Here is a 20,587-nt window from a genome sequence, read left to right as displayed (position 1 = left end):
TAAAGCAGACTACCACATCTGTCTCCTATGGAATGGCTGGTAGTTTCCAGTCAAACAAGTTTAGTGTTGCTATACCAGATGTGGAGTCCTGGTGTGGTGCTGTGGGTTAATGCTCCAGACTGCAAAGTCATTTGAACTGCAAGGTCGACAGTTCAAGCTCACCAGCAGCTCCTCAGAAACCCTGTACAGGGTCGCTATGGGTCATGATCGACTCAACGGCACTTAACAACAACAACAACAACAACTTACCAGATGTGGCACTGTGGGTTACTGCTCTAGACTGCAAAGTCGGTGTGAACTGCAAGGTTGCTGGTTCAAGCTCACCAGTCACTCCTTGGAAACCTTCTACAGGGTCGCTATGGGTCGGAACCGAATCGACGGCACTTAACAACCACAACATACCAGATAAACCACAGGTGGAAGGCTTTAACAAACGGAAATTTACTTTCTCATAGTTTAGGGAGTCAGAAGTTTGATTTCAAGGTGCAGGTTCTAAAGTGGAAGATTTTCTCTCCCTGCTAAATATGAAGGAAGGTCCTCATATCTAGTGAGCGATCTTCATGCAGATTGGCATCTTTCTACCCCAACTCTGCTTGCTAGTTTGCTTGTTTACTCTCTTATAACCCAAGAGACTGATTCATATTGAACCAAAACCAAACCTACTGCCAACAAGTTGATTCTGCTATGAAAGTACCTGGAGAATAAAAAAAGGAACACCACATTTACAGTATATAAATTACCTGGTCTTCTCTAATTTTAAATGATTCATGCAAATAAATAAAGATAATTACAAAGAGTGTGTATTTCTAAGATTTTGTTAAACAGCAGCATATTAATAATATGACTATTACTTAATGCAATTAACAAAACCAATAGAGGGCTGCTTTAAAAACAAAATTTTTAAGTTTTAAAAATTCTACATTTTAGTTTATGCTAGTTTATCTTTAAAAGTCTATAAAATAATTTTTGAATGACTCCAGTCATTATGAGTTGGAATCAACTTGATGCCAGTGGATTTGGTTTGTGTGACTCTGTATAGCGTTTCAAGGAAATGTTGGTGGATTTGAACTGTCAACCTCATGGTTAGCAGCCAAGTACTTATCCTACAGCGCCACAACAGGATCGACTTTAATAGACACCAACAAAAACAAAATCAAACCCACTGCTAATAAGTCCATTCCAACACACAGTGAAATTATGCAGGGTTTCTGAGACAGTCAATCTTTCCAGGAGCAGACAGCCTAATCTTTGTCCCTTGAAATGACTGGTGGACTTGAACCGTCAACATTTCAGTTAGCAGTCCAACACCTACCCACAGTCTGCCAGGGATCAGAATAGAAAAATCTTAACCTAAATTGAGCTAGAAAAGACAGGAAACATCAACTATATTAGTATTAAATTTTGAAATTTCAAAACATATGTATTTCCCACTTTTTTTTTGTTACTGGAAAAAAAATGTCCATGTATTTATTACATTAGAGCATCATAATGACTACCTTTTCTGAAAGCCAGAATGTAAAAATAAACAAAATTGTTTCATGCTGAATACAACTAAAGAGAATACCTGTATCTAAAATTCATAGAAAGGTTCATTATTTCATTTGCACATTTATTTGTGTTAAGAAATACAATCATCAACAAACCAACACATAGTCAAAATTTCTATTTTAGATATTTAAAAGCAATTCCAAATATTCTGCTAACTCCAAACTAGTTTTATTCTGAATATAAAATAACAAGTGTTATCAACATTAACATTTTTTACATTATCTTGTCCCTCAATTTCTAACTTGTTACCTTATTTCTCTGAAAGAAAATCATGATTTACTAATTCACATAGGCTCTGATGGCATGACTTTATTAGCAGCATTTGCTAAAATCTAATGATTCAAAAAAAAAGGTTTTTTAATTTTAATTCTTTCAACCAATACAAACTAGTCAATCATAACACACCGCTTTTAACTTCAGCCTAAACTTTATATAACCAATAAAATACGGTTAATTTATATGTATATATATATATATATATATATATATATATATATATATATATATATATACACTGTATCTTGGATAAAATCTAAAAATCTGTACATTATGTAATCTCACAGTCAATATTCAATATCACCTATGAACAACAAGCAAAATTTGTATTTATTTATAAATTCAGATGGTTTCTTCAAAGCATAAACCAGAAAGAAGTACTCAATATGTAGGATAAAACACTGGATCACAAAGTCAGTTTGAACAAACTGAGGGCAGTTCAAATTCACCAGCGACTCCTTGGAAACCCCATACAGGATTGCAATGTGTCAGAACCGGCTCTATGGCACTTAATTATCAACAATAACAACAACTCAGCATCTAAGGAGCCCTACTGGCCGAATAGTAAAGCACTGTACTGATAACAGAAAGGTGGATAATTTGAAGCAACCCAATAGCTCTGTAAGAGAAAAAAAATCTGGCAATTAATGATCAAGTAAAGATTACAGCCTAGGAAACTAGGGTGCTGCCCTACAAATTTACTATTAGTTGAAATCATCTCAACAGCACACAACAACACAACTCCAATATATTTGGTTTTTGTTATTAGGTGACCGCGGAGTTAGTTCCGATTCATACTGACTATATGTACAAGAGGGCTTCAAAAAAAATCATGGAAAATTCCACTATTTTTTTAACTCCATTTTTTTCATGCATTTTTTGAAAGCCCCTCATACAATCGAAACACTACCCAATCCAGTTCTTTTAGTAAAATACCTGTCTTCATCTCATTGTTGTTGTTGTTAAGTACCGTCGAGTTGATTCCAACCCACAGCGACCCAATATAGGGTTTCCGAGGAGCAGCTGGTGAGCTTGAACCACCGACCTTGCAGTTCAAATGGCTTTGCTATCTGGAGCATTAACCCACAGCGCCACTTTTTAAAAAAGAGGTCCAATCAAAACAGTAGCTTCCAGGGAATCCGCTGGGCCAGTTAAATTCCAGTCAGAGAGCTCACCTCTCTGACTGCGTTTTGGGATTCCAGAGAGGTCACAGTTTCTCAATGGACACATAACGATCACAAGGGGCTTATGAAAAATTTTTATTGAAAACTGCACTGGTGAGGGAAAAGTCAGGAAAACTGTGCCAAGGATTTTTTTTCCCCATCACAATAATGTACCTATTCATTATTCAAGAGTAGCAAAGGCTGTCTTATGAAAATTTTGTTGGGAAACATTACCCCATCTGATAAACTCTGATCTTGTCTCTTTAGACTGTTTTCCCCAAAACTCAAAGAACATTGAAAAGGAACGTGTTCTGAGTCTTTCAATGATGCCCAAACAGCCATTTTGAGACAGTGTAAATCAAAAAGCATAAAATTCTTCAGGGAAGGAAGGGTTGTTGTTGTTGTTGTTAGATGCCATTGAATTGGTACTGACTCATAGAGACCTTATGCTCAGCAGAACGAAACACTGCCCGATCCTGGGCCAACCTCACTATTGTTGCCAGAAGGGTTAGACAGATGGAAACACTGCCTTCAAAAGTATATAGACCAAGGTGGAAGATATGTCAAGAAAAAAATGATCACATTTTGATAATTTTGTTTAATAAAGATTGCTATGATTTTGTAGCAATACTTTTGACTCACCCTCATCTGTGTGTGTGTGTGTGTGTGTTCACATATCTTACTGATTCTTCTTTTTCTCTAGAAAACCCTAACTAAAACAATTAACAAACACTTGAAGCCTGCTCAACATCATTTATCATTAGGAAATACACTGAAGATCTTACAATGGCAATTGTTATCAAGGATAGTGGAAAGAATGGAGCCCTCACATATTACAGGCAGAAATATAAAATGATAATGCCACTTTGGGAAACAGTCTGGCCATTTCTTAAGTTAAGCTATGGCTATTTCTTAAGTCATCATATGATCAAGCAATTCCACTCCTTGGAAACTACCCAAGAGAAACAAAAGCATGTCCACACATACAACGGAATATTATTCAGCAATATAAAATAACTAGATACTGTTATGTTATAACATGAACATCAAAATTATTATACTAGGCTAAAGAAGCTAGATTCAAATCACTGCATACTATATGATTTTACTAAAATGAAATTTCCAAAAACACAAATTCATAGAGACAATGCAGATCAGTGGTTGGCTGAGGGTAGGAGTAAAAACTGACTTCAAATAAACTCAAGAGACTTTGGAAGATTGTAATGATGTTGTGCAGATCCATAAATTTAATGAAAGTCACTAAACTGTATACTTAACATGGGTCAATTTTATGGTATGTAAATTATACCTCAATAAAACTTATTTTTTTAAAGTTAGCAAAACTAATTAACAAAATCCATGCTGTCTTTCAACTATCAGACTTTTCTTTCAGAGCTGATTTTCAGAGCTGATTTTAAGAACAAGTAAGAGATTGAAACAGTCCTTATCAATCACACTACATCTGCTGGCTATATTTAATCACTCAGCCCAACAATCATCAAAGACTTTAAGATATAATGTATTGTTCTTCCTTGTCTCCTAATTGAATACCAACAAAGATATAGAAATATCAGAGCCACTTAAAAAAAAATTCTTTCTGTAACTTGTCTTAAATGTGATACAAAGTGAAAAAGAAAAAGCAAGCACTTGAATTTCTAGAAAGAAAAAGAAACAGATTACTAAATACATTAAACATTTCAAAGCTAAATAAAAATGTTAGTAATCAGAACGGTTAATAACATCTGAAAATTTTTACAACATTTCACAGTAGCTTGTAATGTTACTCTTGGTCAAAATATCCCATAAACAAAAATACTGCATTTATAATAAGCATTTTAAAGGATTTCACCCCATAAACACAACACGAGCATCTCATTTGCCCTTACACATAATGTTCCAACACAGTCCCAGTGTTACACTGTAGGATAAGCCCTGGACTGCTAACCTCAGGTAGGCACTTTAAACCCACTAGCTGCTTCTTGAAACAGTATACAGGATCACTATGATTCAGAACGGATTCAACTTAACTGTTCCAACACAGGCATCACCTAAGTACAAAAGAAGAAACTGCTGTTTAACCAAGGAGCCCTGATAGTATAATGGGTTACACTTTGATTTGCTAATCTCAAGATCAGCAGTTCAAATCCACAGTGTGGGAGCAAGAAAAGACTTTCTGCTCCCTTAAAGATTTACAGCCCCTGTAAAGATTTTTTTATAGCCTTGGAAACCTCAGACAGGGTCACTAGGAGTTGGAATCAACTCAATGGCATGCAGCAGCTGTTTAACCAGAAGAAAAGCTGAGGCAGTAGGGGAGGGTCATAGAACACATGACAAAGGATAAAACTGTTCAGAGCTCACTAAATGTCTTTGTTGGTGTTAAGCACTGGTCAAAAGTAGGTTCTAAAGAGTGAGTGGGTCTGACCTGCTGGTTAGCAGTCCAGTGTTGATCCTATATCACCACACCAGGATTCCCAGATGTCTTTACTTCACCATAGCGTAGTGGTTACGAATCGGGCTGCAAACCTCAGGGTCAGCAGTTCGAAACTACCAGCTGTTCTGTGGGATAAAGAGGAGGCTTTCTGCTCCTGTAAAGATTTACAGCCTGTACAGGGTCACTAAGAGTCGGAATCAACTCCACAGCACATAACAACAACAACACAGTTAATTATTGTTTGTTGTTTGGCTTAAATCCTTTCAAACTGTTTCACCACAATCCAGAAATCATCCAAATCACAATTCACTCTGGCACCCAAACTCATCCTTTCTGTATGTTGAGAACAGGAACACATTGGTGCTGTGGACTAATGCGTCAGACTGCAAAGCCATTTGAACTGCAAGGTCGGTGGTTCAAGCTCACCAACTGCTCCTTGGAAACCCTATACAGGGTCGCTACGGGTCAGAATTAACTCGATGGCAGTTAAAAACAACATCACTCCACTTACCATATTTTTTCCCCAAATTATGCTCAGGCTATTCCAGAATATTTGGCTTAATTCCATCATTTCTACGCAGAATATAAGTGGGTACATTATCTACATGAGTGTATTATATGCAAAAAAAGTGAAACACTTAAAAGAATTACTTGTTAGTTCATTCAGCAAATAATTACAGGACACAAAAATAGGGAGACAAAAAAGAACCATGCCCTAAAAGAGCCTGTATTCTGTGCATTAAGCAAGAATGCTTAATGCTCAAAATACAATAAGTATATAAAACAATGTATGTTGTTAGGCGCCACTGAGTCAGTACCAACTCATAGCAACCTTATGCACAGCAGAAAAACACTACTACTGTTTCCACGCTTGAGTCCATCGATGCTGGATGCACTTTAGAAGAATTCAGTAATACATTATAAGGATAAACAGACAAAATAAATACAAATTTTGAAATAATACAAAAACCTGCAATTAGAAATCCAGAAGATTAATACTAAAATCTCAGAAATGGGCAACAGATTTGAAGCAATGGAAATCTGAATTAGTGAGCTAGAAGAACAATCAGAAAAAATCCAAAGAAAGCCTAAGAGTTACATGGGACACCATAAAAAGAAATGATTTAACGAGTGACTGGAATTCCAGAACAGGAGACAATAAAAAGCGCAGAGAAATCTGTCAAAACAAAACTCTCTTCTCCAGTGAATAGTATTCAATCTGACTAGGCAGAGCAGATGCAATGAAATGCAGACAGGTCTCTTGTGATACAATAGTGAATAATTGTTATCAGGACTGATTGTGAGGGTCGGAAATGTAAAGGTAGACGTTTTATAGCAAGGAGGGGAGTGATTAACTTTTCAGTCTAGGAGCAGAGGTCCCTAGGACCATCAAAGGAGAAGAGCAGAGAGCGGGACCCTACCCAGAGAAGCAGTGATGCCTGAAATGGAGCCAGAGATGATGACGTGGAGCGATGGAGCAGCTGGAGACCTTAGATCCAGAGAGGAAGAGCGACTATGTGCTGAAGACCTGGGGGGTATGGGAGAAGGACTGCATGGAAGGGATTGTAACCATGGCAATGAGAGGATATACGATAGAATGAATGTAAAACTAATGTTTTCCCATGTAAACTATCACATAATTCACAATAAAACATTCAGAAAGAAAAGAAAACTCTCTTATAAAAAATGAGAAAAACAAACATACAAGAAGCTAAACCAGGGGTTGTTGCTGTTGTTGTTAAGTGCCGTTAAGTCAGTTCCGACTCAGGGACCCTGTATAGGGTTTCCATGAAGCAGCTGGTGAGTATGAACCACTGACCAAGTGGTTCAAACCGACCTTGCAGTCTAGTGTTTTATCCTACAGTGCCACACCAGGACTCCAAACCAGGGGCGAGGCGCCTTTTTTCTGACATGGGCCATTTGAATATTTTTAACACCATTTGCAGGCCATATAAAGTTATCAACTTAAAAATTAGCCTGCTGTATTTGGTTAAACATTTAATTAACTAACTCACCCCTAATGTGATGACTGGAACTGCTTCTCTTTGATGAGGTGTGTGGTGTTAACTGATTGATGATGCTGCTACTCACAACTGCTCTCCCAGGTTTGCATCAGGAAGTCTGCAGCGCAGTCGACTCTTGATGATGGTAAACTTACTGCTCGCAGCAGTAAGTTGTTACGAACACATATGCATATTCCAATGCATGTCTCCTCAATGTGGGAAATTCATCATTGCTTATATAACGTTTATAGAACTCAAGCAGTAGGAGGTTATTGTACATAGCTTTCAGCTCACCATCACTTTGCAGCTGACTAGAAGCATACATGTCTGTCCTGTCATGTACTCGTTATGTGTTCTGACTACCCAGTAATGGATGTTTCTTGCTTGTCACTCAAAATTTATGTTATTACGATGATTCACTTAATACAAATTTATGTTGCTATGCAAAAAAACTCCTAGATTTATTGAATTTCTTTCTAGTCCCGCCTGAAAGAAAAAAACTGCCAACCAAGAATCATATACCCAACAAAGCTGTCCCTCAAATACAATGGTGAAATGAGGACATTTCCAGATAAAAGAGAAATTAAAGGGATTTGTAATAACCAAGCCAACTTTACAAAAAAAAAACAAAAAACTAAAAGGTCTTCTTTGTACTGAAAACCAACAACAGCAGACCAAAACCTGAGATTACCACACTTAACACCACCACCTAGAACTCAATGTTGTTGTTGCTGTTGTTAAATGCCATCAAGTCAGTTCCGACTCATAGCAACCCTGCATACAGTTTGCAAGGAGTGAGTGGTAAAAGCAAAGCAACAAAAGCAGGGAGTGATTGACTTTGCAGTCCAGGAGCGGAAGTCCATAGGACCGTCAAGGGAGAAGAGCAGGGTGCAGGACCCTACCCAGAGAAGCAGTGATACCAGAGATAGAGGCAGAGACGGTGATGTGGAGAGATGGAGCGGCTGGATACTCTAGACTCAGAGAGGGAAAGGGGCTGTGTGCTGATGACCAGGGGACAGGCATGCAGGGTATACCCTTTGGTTGGTTGATGATGCATGGAGGGGATTGTAACCATGGCAATGCAACAGATATGCGATAAGATGAACGTAAAGCTAAAGTTCTCCCATGGAAACTATCACATAATTCACACTAAAACATTAAAAAAGAAAAGAAAGTAAAGCAAACCTACAAGACTGAAATGAAAATGTGGAACCAGACATAATGATTCATAATCAAGTCAACTACAAAGCAAAAAGAGGAAACAGTGTAGATAAAGAACTTCCAAACGGTGAGGAAGTCAAGATAAAATAGACTGTTTTCAACTGGAGGGAGGGGGCAATAAATTACAGGACAACCTCAAAGGAAATGAATATACCGTCACATCAAAATAAAAAAGAGGAAAATAGAAAGATTTTATTGGAAACTGAATGGAAAAAACATAATGGAAACTGAAAGAAAATCCACAAACAAAATGAACTCAGCGCACTGAATGTAAACAGATTAAATACACTCCGTCAAGACACACAGAGTAGCAAGATGAATTAAAAAAAAAAAAAAAACAAGATCCTTTGATACGCTATCTATAAGAGACACAACAAAGAGATGGAGACAGCCTAAATACATATCAACAAAAGACTGGTTAAACAATGGCATATACACAAAATGCAATACTACAAAACACTGAAGAATAATTATGAATCTGTGTAACACCTCACAACATGGTTCAACCATGAGGACATTATGCTGAGTGAAATTAGTCAATCACCAAAGAACAAATATTGTATGAGACCACTGCTGCAAAAAGTTACAAAAGAAACATTCTATGATGGTTAGTGGGGCTTGAGGTGGGAGAGGAAAAATTATTCAAGGGCTAAACGATAGATATGTTATGTTAACATGGGTGATGCAGTAGACGATATACAAGAGGGAGGTTAGTAGAGGAAAGATGAATGAAGGTAACAGGAGGTACAGGGAGGAATGCATAGAGATAACTGCTGTTAACTAATGGTACATGGAGGGAATTGAAATCATGTAATGAAATCAAAGTCTATAATTGGTTAAATATAAAAACTGATGATCTGCTCTGCAAACCCTCACTCAATTCACAATAAAAAGTGTAATGTGTGTGTATAAAAACTAAACCGCAACAACAAAAACTAGGCAAGAGTCATTCACAACAGTCAACTACAGAATTTACTAAGAAAAAACTTTGTATTTTAATTGTCATTGTGGTGGTTGTGGTGGTGGTATGCCATAGAGTTGATTCTGACTCAAAATGACCCTGTATATGGTTTCCATGGCTCTAAATCTTTATGGGAGCAGAATGCCTCATCTTTCTCCCACGGAGTGCCTGGTGGACTTGAACTGCTAATCTAGTGGTTAACAGCCCAAATGTAACCCACTACACACCCTACCAGAGCTGCTTATTTTAATTATACCTTTAAAAAAAAAAAAAGGTAAAGATAGACAGAAAGGAGACTCTCTCAACCAAGGACAAAGTAAGAATAGGTAGTTTTGAGGCAGCCTCAAAAATGCCACAATGATTTCAATTCCATTTAAATATCATGCTCCATATAACAGTCCCAGTTAGGTTGGTGATGTAGGCTAAGCACTGGTAGTTCAAATCTACCAGCCATTTCTCAGAAACCCTATGAGTCACTACCTAATCGATGGCATATAACAACAACAACAGCCATAACTATAAGCTAACCCAACAAACAAAAGTATTCTTTTTATTTTTCCAAAAACTATGACAAGATTCACTGTCATTCTATTTTCACCATCAGTAACCTCTATCACTAATGTTGTGTGCACTCTAGAACAAAGTAGAACTAGCTGGAAAGGCCTATGAGGGAGATTTCTGGGTTGGTAATATAATGTTCTGTATTTTTACTAGGATTTGAATTACACAGGTGTGTGCATTTGTCAAAAACTCATCAATGTTATACTTAATATTTATGTATTTTATTTATGTAAATTAATTTGTTAAGCCTGTAAACAAATAATGAAGTCCATTTAATGAAATGCATGCTAAAGTGTTTAAAGGTAAAATGTAGGATTATACGCAACTTACTTTGAAATGATTAAAAAATAAAGGATGCATTGATGGACAGATGAAGGGCAGTTCACTATAGTAAATCAAATATTTGTTTATTAAAAAAATAAAGGATGCACTGATGGATAGATGAAGGACAGTTAACTATAATAAAGCAAATATTTGTTTAGTGCCATGTAGTCAGTTTCAACTCCTAGGAGCCCTGTATAGGGTTTCCAAGGAGCAAAATATTAATTAGGTGATGAATATATAGATATTCACTATCAATTCTTCTAGTTTTATTATAGTTTGAAATTTTTCATAACAAAATTTAGGAAAAATTTTTAACTTTTCCTATCACCTTGTCAAGCTAAACAAAGGATATCTTAAAACCAAATAATTACACTTCCAAATTTATACACTAGCCTACAGAAACTCTTACATATGTGCTCCAAGAAAAGTATTCAAGAATGTTCACATCAACACTTTCCACAACAGCCAAACAATGAGAAACAACCTAAATATTCAAGCAGGATGGAATAATATACTGTATTTTATGGTATCAGTGAAAACTAATAAACCACAATATGGGTGAATCTTACAATCATAGTTTTAAGCAAAAAAAAAAAAAAAGCAAACCACAAAAAAATGAAGAGAGAAATGGCAACACTTTATAAAGTTAAAAAACTAAACAATGTCGTGTTTAGGGATACATACAAATGTCATTAATTGTTAAATTAATCAGGAGAATAACAAAATTTTTCAGGAGAACATATGGAAGGGGATTCAGGGAGACAAAACCAAGCAGCAACAGCATACAGGTAACATCAATAAGCTGCTGCTGTTGTTGTTATTAAGTGCTGTCAGGTCAGTTCCAACTCCTAGTAGCCCTGTATAGGGTCTCCAGGAGTGGCTGGTGAGTTTGAAATGCCAACTTTGTGGTTCAAATAGACCTTGAAGTCTAGTGCTTATCCTATGACACCACACCAAGACTCCTACTGCTTCATTTATTAACCTGATGATTTCATGAATTCATGGAAGTGTTGAAACATGCAAGCAAAAAGGAATTCAAAGATAATAGAATTTTTACATGAATGTTTGAAAGCTCCTCATATTTGCTTTCCTATGATTTGTAACTTATATTTGCATGCTATATTCTTTTCATCTTTAAACTATTTCATATTTCAAAAAGAGAAAAAAGGACTATCTGGTCAAGAGTCAGCAAAAAGAAAAAAAAAAACCTAAGGCAACAAGATAATTAATGTCCACTACCTCATATGCAGGGAGTCTTGGTGTGGCACTGTGGGCTAATACTGCAAAGTCATTTGGACTGCAACGTCAGTGGTTCAAGCTCACCAGATGCTCCTTGGAAACCCTACACAGGGTTGCTATGGGTCAGAATTGACTTGATGGCACTTAACAACAACACCTCAAATGCAAGTGAAAGCTGGACAGTGAATAAGGAAGACAGTAGAAGAATTGATGCTTTTGAGTTATGGTGTTGGAGGAGAATATGGAAAGTGCCATGGGCTGTCAAAAGAGCCAACAGATCTGTACTGGAAGAAGTACAGCCAGAGTGCTCCTTGGAGGCCACGATGGACAAACTTCGTCTCTCATACTTCAGACATATTGTCAGGAGGGGCCAGTCGCTGGAGAAGGATATCATGTTTGGTACGGGGGAGGGTCAGAGAAAAACAGAAAGACCCCCAATGAGATGGACTGGCAAAGTGGCAGCATCAATGGGCTCAAGTGTGGCAACAATTGTGAGGTTTGCCCAGGATCAGGCAGTGTTTCGTTCTGTTGTGCATAGGGTTGCTATAAGTCAGTACCGACTCGATGGCATCTAACAACCATAGTGGGTAGGAGTCCTGGTGTGGCGCTGTGGGTTAATGCACCACACTGCAAAGCCATCTGAACTGCAAGGTTGGCAGTTCAAGCTCACCAGCTGCTCCTCAGAAACCCTATACAGGGTTGCTATGGGTCAGAACCAACTCAACGGCACTTAACAACAACAACAGCAACCATAATGGGTGGAATCCTGATGTGGCACTACAGGATAATGCACTGGACTGCAAGGTTTGACTGCATTGGCAGTTCAAACTCATCAGTCACTCCTAGGAAACCCTATACAGGGTCACTGTGAGTCGGAATCAACTAGAAGGCACTTAACAACAGCATAGTGAGTGGACTCCTGGTGTGGCACTGTAGGATCAATTAGCACTGGGCTGCAAACTACCAAGATTTGGTTATAGGTCGGCCACTAACCTCAAGGTAAGCTGCTCCTTGAAAACCCTATATAGGATCGCTATGAGTCGGGACCTACTCAACAATACTTAAAACACCAGCGTAGTGGGTTATGAGTTGGGCTGCTACCTGCAAGGTCAGTAGTTCAAATCTACTAGCAACTCTGGGGTAGAAAAATAAGGCTTTCTGCTCCCATAAAGATTTACAACCTTGGAAGTCCTATACAGAGTTGCTTTGAGTCACAACCAACTTGACAGCACACAACCACCATCCTATTCAAGGGAGTCATGGTATGGCACTGTAAGATAAGCACTGGACTGCTAACCACAAGGTCTGCAGCTCAAACCTACCACTGCTGTTTGCTATTGTTATTAAATGCCATTGAATCAGTTCTGACACAAAGCAGTCCTACAAAGGGTTTCCAAGAAGCTGCTGGTGAATTTGAACAGCCTACCTTGGAGTCCTGGTGTGGTGCTGTGGGTTAATGCGTCAGACTGCAAAGCCATTTGAACTACAAGCTCAGTGGTTCAAACTCACCAGCTACTCCTTGGAAACTCTATATAGGGTCGCTATGGGTCGGAACTGATTTGATGGCACTTAACAACAACAACCTTGCAGTTTAGCTTATCTTATAGTATCACACCAGAACTCTGGAAACTATATAGGGTCGCTATAGTGGCACTGTAGGATAAACCCTGGATTGCTAACCGCAAGGTCAACAGTTCAAATTCACAAGCCATTACTTGGAAATTCTATACAGGGTATCTTTGAGTCAGAACTGACTCAGCAGCACTTAACAACAATCCTACTCTCAAGTGTATATGTCTTCATTTCCTTACTTAGTCTACAGTGGCGTTAATTTGAGGCCAGATGGTTTAGAATTCAGAGTTTGGAGATTTTAGAATGCAATGCATATACTGTTGTTGTTGCTGTTTGTGCCATCAAATCGGTTCCAATTCTCCCTGAAATCCTCCTGGAGGTCTGGGACAGAACCCTGAAATCAACACATCAATTATTTCTACAGTGAAAGCTGTCATACTACTATGTATACCAAGAGGGATACAGACTACAAATATTCTGTCACCATATCAGGTCAGATGTCACCATCAAATAAATTTTAGTATAAAACTTGGTTTTCAAAGCTTTTTACATACCAAAACCAAATGAACTACCATCCAGTTGATTCCGACTCACAGCAACCTTGTATAAGGTTTCCAGATTCAAATCTTTAGAGGAGCAGAAAACCTACCTTTTTCCCATGGAGTGGTTAGTGAGTTTGACTATCTAACCTTGCAGTCAGTTAGCAGTCCAGTGCTTATCCTACAGTGCCACCACAAAACTGTTAATAAGGATGTTGTTGTTGTTGTTGTTGTTAAGTGCCATCAAGTCGGTTCCGACCCATAGCGACCCTGCATAGAGTTTCCAAGGAGCGACTGGTGAGCTTGAACCACTGAGCTTGTAGTTCAAATGGTTTTGCAGTCTGACGCATTAACTCACAGCACCACACCAGAACTCCGAATAAGGGATAGTGGACATAAATTTGCAGACAAATTCCATTTCACCTAACAGTAAATTCCACACATCACTTTTTTTTTAAAGAATTCCCTAAATAACTCATTTTCATTCAAGATTTCCTGTCAATCAAAACCAAGTTTTAAAGTAAGCTCTGATAGCATCGTGGTTATAGGTCGGCTACTAACCTCAAGGTAAGCAGTTCGAAACTACCAGCCATTCTACAGGAGAAAAGATGACGCTTCTGCTCCCATGAAGATTTACAGGCTTGGAAAACCTATGCAGGGTTGCTATGAGTCAGAATTGAATCCACAGCACACCACCACCACTATAATGCTATTTAGGAGTTCTGGTGTGGTGGCCTGCAAGATCAGTTTGAATCACAAGGTCAGTGGTTCAAGCTCACGAACCACTCCTCAGAAACCCTACACAGGGCTGCTATGAGTCGGAACCAACTTAACAGCACTTAATAAAAACAACAATGTTATTTATGCTTGGAGTCCTGGTGTGGCGCTGTGGGTTAATGCGCCAGACGGCAAAGCAGTTTGAACTGCACGGTGGGTAGTTCAAGCTCACCAGCGACTCCTCGGAAACCTTATACAGGATCACAATGGGTAGGAACTGACTTGATGGCACTTAACAACAACAACATTTATGCTTTAAATACCCAACCCAGTCTAATGTCATACCACCCTGAATGTATCCCATCTCATCTTAAATGCCCAACCTAGTGTCTTATTTCACAAAATATGTATAAAACATTAGATCAGTTTTTATTATATCTTTATAATATTCACGTAAGGAGCTCTGGTAGCGTAGTGGTTATAAATCGGGCTGCAAACCTTAAGGTCAGTGGTTCGAAACTACCAGCCGCTCCGCGGGAGAAAGATGAGGCTTTCTACTCCCGTAAAGATTTACACCCTCGGAAACCCTGTACAGGGTCGCTATGGGTCGGAACCGACTCGATGGCACTTAACAACAACATGTAGCCAGAGAAAATATACATACAATTTTATTTCAATTAGGAAAACTACCAGCAGCAAGATGAAAGTCTAAGCACTGCAGTAAGAAATATTTGCATATAGTTTACAGGTATGATAAAAATCAAAGCGTTTTGTATTCTAAGCCACCGGAAACCGGAAATAAAATTTTAACCACTTTCCCCATCAACACCAGTTTTGAGTTAACACTACCTAAATCTGAATCCCACAGATTTCAGTTGTTGTTGTTGTTGTTGTTATTGTTGTGTGTCGTCAAGTCGGTTCCGACTTATAACACTGTATAGGGTTTCTGAGGAGGAGCTGGTGAGTTTGAACCACCAACCTTGCACTTCAAAACAACCTTGAGGTCAAGTACTTATCCTATGGCACCACAAAGGTTTCAGTGGTGGGGGGAAATTATCTAATTATACAAGTATATATAGGTCAAACCCCAAAGCACAGATGTTTAGAAAGATATCTCTCTACTGTTAATACTAAAATATGATTCTTTTTTAACATAATATTTGGGTAACCAGTATGAGGAGCTGAGTCTTGACAACAAAACATAGATATTTACTGAGAATTTACTGAGAATAAAAGCATGCTAGTAAAGACTCCTTAAAAAAATTGTTACACAAGCAAACTTCTCTCCAAACTCCATTTTTAAATAATACCAAACAGTGCATAATCTGGGATTTAAGGAAAGAGGAAATACATTCTTAATTTAAGGACCCACATAAAGCAACTAGCCTCTCTAGAGAAACAAGATAATTTAGATTCTTCAATGACATCGCTTTGAAACTCTTCAGAATCTAGTTCATGTATGCTTGACGATCACTAGCATTTTTTATGCAAATTCTAATAATGCTATTCATCGAAAGTTATATATCATGGAATCATTGCCAATAAAACAATCTTCCTTTTAAGGACATAACTAACTAAAAAATATGCTAAATATATACAGGAGAAGTGAAGTAAATTTAGTGAATGTTTTGTATTCTACGCCATTAGAAATTGCAAATAAAATTTTTATCACCTTTTCCCATCAATGTTGTTTTTCAGGGTTGAGTCAGTTCCAACTCATAGTGATCCTGTATAGGGTTTTCAAGGAGCAGCTTATGAGTTTGAACCACCAACCTTGCATTTCAAACAAATATTGCGGTCCATTGCTTATCCTACAGCACCACACCAGGACATTTCTCAATCTGAAAGAACTGATAGGCATGTAGACTCAGCACTGGAATGTGAACCATAAAGTCAGCAGTTCAAACCCACCAGCTGCTCCTCGGAGACCCTATACAGGGTTGCTATGAGTTAGAACTGACTCCACAGCACTTAACAATGTATTGTGGTGTAGCACTATAGAAAAGCAGTTGGCTGCTAACCATAAGGTCAGTGGTACAAATCCACCAGCTGGTCCTTGAAAACCATATACAGCATCGCTGCTGAGTCAGAACCAACTCAACAGCACTTCACAACAACAAGATGAACAAAATGGAGTCCTTGTGCAATTCAACAGGATAAGCACTGGACTGTTAACCACAAAGTCGGAAGTTCAAACTCACCAACTGCTTCTTGGAAACCCTACACACAGTATGACAGCACTTAAAAACAACTATGTAAATGTGATGCTGTAGGATCAGCACTGGACTGGGAACCAAAGGGGCCAGTAGTTCAAACTCACCAGCTACTCCCTGGAACCAACTTAATGGCACTTAACAACAACAAATGTAAATGTACTGAGCTAAGCACTTTACATAACATACCTTATACAATTTTTCCTATAAATAGAGTTTTACCTTCTAAACCTAGCCTGCTAAAAGCATTGTTTAATTATACCAACAGAGTAACTTCTGTAGAGTACAGTACACATCATCTTCTTACTTTCATCATCTTAGGTTATATATCATTTTCAATATCTTTTTGGAGCTTCTTCCTGAATGAAGTAACTGAGTTTTATGGCTGCATTTTTATTATATTACCTGTTTTCTGTTAAAGACAAAATATTTTCTACAATAAAACTAAACAGATCAATTGGGAACTGCAGCCTAAGTAATTAGATTTTAAATCTTTAAAATGATACAAGCCATCATTTCATCAGTATTTTGGGAAATATTGTACTCTTTCACATAATGCACTATGTTGTTGTTGTTATGTGCTGTGGAGTCAGTTCCTACTCATAGCGACCCTGTACAAGGTTTCTGAGGCTGTAAATCTTTATGGGAGCAGAAAGCCTCATCTTTCTCCTGTGGAATGGCTGGTAGTTTCGAACTGCTGACCTTGCGGTTCGCAGCCAGATTCATAACCACTACGATACCATAGCTCCTTATAATGTACTATATACATAATTTAAAACAAACTTATCATGAAATGCTTTAAAAAAAAAAAAAAAAAAAACTTTCTGCTCCTCAATTTGCAACACAAAAACCAAGAACCTTACTCCAAAGCAAGAAATATGAAGCAATTTCTAAGTAGGATTTATTGCACTTCAGAGCCATAATAGTTAATCAACTAAAACAGTAATAACGGATTCTGTCAAGTCAGCAGCAGCTGATGTCAACACACATACCACAGTAATATGTCACCTCAATAAAAGTGTAAAGTGCTTGCCAGTATTATCGTTGTTGGGTGTCCTCAAGTCAATTTCATCTCATAGAGACCCCATGTGACAGAGTAGAACTGGCCCCTTAGGGCTTTCTAGGCTATAATCTTTAGGGGAGTAGATTATTAAATCTTTCTCCCAAAGAGGTACTGGGTGGGTTCCAACTGCCTACCTTTTGGTTAGAAGAGTCACACTTAAGCACTGCACCACCAGGGCTCTGTTTTAGCTGTATTGTTGTTATTGTTAAGTGCCATCTCTGTACACGGTTTCCCAGAAGTTAGTGGGTTTGAACCACCAACCTTGTGGCTCGCAGTCCAGTGCTCATCCTACAGCACCACACCAGAGTCCTTTTGGCTTTATTGTTGTTGTTGTTGTTGTTAAATGTCGTTGAGTCAGTTCTGACCCATAACGACCGTGCATAGGGTTTCCAAGGAATGGCTGGTGAGTTTGAACTGCCGACCTTGCAGTTCAAACCGACTTTACAGTACAGCACATTAACCCACAGCACCACACCAGTACTCCTTTGGCTGTATTACGCAGTCAATAAATGAATGGACTAAATTGTTTACTGAGTATGTGTAATGTTTCATTCAAAATAAAAAGCCTTTATTTCAATAGTTTATAAAATACTTTTAAAAGCAGAATGCATGATCATATTACATGTATAAATAACTTAGGCTCAAGCTCAGAATAGCCTTAATAACTATGATTAACATCTCTAATGACCCAAGAGATCAAAGTGAAGTGTACAAAATTTCTATCCAGAATTGAATATGAACCTGATGAATACTTGAAATTTGCTGTACTATTTTTAACTGAACTTTCTAGCCTTAGGTCAAAGTTTTGCCAGCAAAATACCAAAGTGAAAATGCTGGGATTGAAGCCCAGACTATCTGCTTTGGCCTAGGGGAAGCTATGCCCTCCATGCAATCAATCCTACTTCCAACTGAAAACTTCTTTTAAAATGCTATGGTGTCATGCTCCCCTGAGAATACAGGACCACACTAATGTGAAAACCAGCCAAAGAAAACGTCAAATACTTTTGATACAATATTGTGCATGGCATTCTACGCATCATACAGAAAATACACCCTCGTTAGTAGTTCTTGCACTTTGGCCAAACAGGACTGACTCACTCTATAAATCATTCCAAAAACCTCAAAAGAGAATCAACTACTTATGAAGACAGTCACTGGACAGGGAGGAGACACCGTTTTCCTCATCATATAGTCTACCAGGCTGGGAGGCGAACTGATACCTAAATTCTGGAGCAAAATATCTGAAGAATCCAAGGATCACGCACCTTGATGTTTAAAGAGTTAAATATCCAGAATATCCTTTTTCATTCGGTAGTGGGAACATGGGGAAGCGCCACATCTTTTTCTCATAAATGCATGGCCACTGCACCCTAATCAAATCGCTTGTGAAAAACAATCATTTAACAAATCTAAGAAATAAGCAAGCATTTTTAATGTGCATTTCTCATTTGTAAAGCATCTGAAGAGTTGGCTCTCTTAATCAAAAGCCCAACTAGCAGCCTTGAAGTGCTTAGTAATTTGGATTCCAAAGGTCCACTTAAGAAAAGGATACAATAGAGAAAATACATTCACTCTGCAATTCACATCGATTCTTAACCTTAACGCTGGTGCAACTAACTGTCTAAGGAAGTTCAACAGAAATCCATTCAAATTCTAACTACGACTGTTTAAAGACAACTGAAAACAGGAAGGCAGCTCTGTGCCTTAACATTTCAGGCTAACTGGATTGTGTGCAGGCAGCTTTCCTGTCAAGTCCCCTAGATGGGTACTCTCAACAGAGATGGCCTAAAGGGTCCCTCCCTTGCTTGGAACCGAGTCCCCAAGGAGCATGTCACTTTCACATTCTCTAGGCTTCTGTACAAAGTAAATCCTCAACCCTGCCTCCCAAATCCAGTGAATCTGCAGGAAAAAAAGAGGCGTGTTTCCTTCCAGGTGCTTCAAGTCAGAGGCAGCTGGAGATGACACCAGCTCAACTCGAGGGCGGTCTAAGGGGAGAACACCCAGAGGATCTCTCCTGTTGGAACTTAAGTAGCAAAAGTGCTTGGTATCCAGCCCCGGCTGCCGGAAGCGGAGCGGGGTGGGGCAAGCTCTCCACCACGCAGATGGGTGAGCTCAGAGGGGTGGGCAAGTGGGGGGGTGGATTTAAGGTGAGAACACGAATCGAGGAGGGATCCCAGGCCCCGGTCACCTACCAGCAAGCTCTCCACGTTGATGGGGGAACGAGGGTCTCGGATCAGCGATTCCAGCTTCCTCTGGCGGCTCGCGCCAGCCCCGTCCCCCGGCACGGCCTCGGGGGCGCCGGGCATTTTTCCCGTCGGCAGGGGCCGGCTCATGCCGCCACCACCCGGCCCACACTCTTGCTCTCTCGCGCAGGGGTCCAGCCGCCTCGGGGCCTAGCACCCCCCGAATCACCCACTCCGGATGGGGACTCGCCAGGGCCCACTGTCCGCCTCTAGCTTTGGCTTCGAGGCTCACCGCAGGTCTGGAGCCTGGGGACTGCTCCAAGGAGCCGACCCGGCCCGGTGCGGCCGGGAATGGTGTGGAGAAGGCGTCCCCGCCCCTCAGTCAGATTCGCGCCGCCCGGTCCGCTCGTTCCCGACGAGCTCCCCCAGGATTCCGAGGGCGGGAGTAGGGAAGCGGCGCCGCCACCGCTGCGGCCCGAATAGTCCCGCCCTCTGGGGCTCTGGGGGCTGAAACCCAGATTTGCGCAACTAAGACCGCCGCCAACCGGGTCTCATGATCGCCGCCCGCCGCCT

General features: G+C 39.4%; 1 protein-coding gene across 1 annotated transcript in view; it reads right to left on the bottom strand.

The window, feature by feature from the left end:
- The window catches only part of ROCK2 (Rho-associated, coiled-coil containing protein kinase 2), a 213,877-nt gene extending 193,600 nt beyond the window's left edge, over positions 1–20,277 (bottom strand). The window contains exon 1 of the mRNA XM_006869473.1: positions 20,024–20,277. Within this exon, the coding sequence (XP_006869535.1) occupies positions 20,024–20,164 (141 nt within the window). The 5' untranslated portion in view covers positions 20,165–20,277. The remainder of the gene's footprint in view (positions 1–20,023) is intronic.
- Positions 20,278–20,587: the final 310 nt, after the last annotated feature.

Source organism: Chrysochloris asiatica, unplaced genomic scaffold, assembly GCF_000296735.1.
Source record: "Chrysochloris asiatica unplaced genomic scaffold, ChrAsi1.0 scaffold00131, whole genome shotgun sequence".
NCBI lineage: Eukaryota > Metazoa > Chordata > Mammalia > Afrosoricida > Chrysochloridae > Chrysochloris > Chrysochloris asiatica.
Note: the sequence above shows the minus strand (reverse complement) of the source record. Positions and strands in the feature narration are given on the sequence as shown.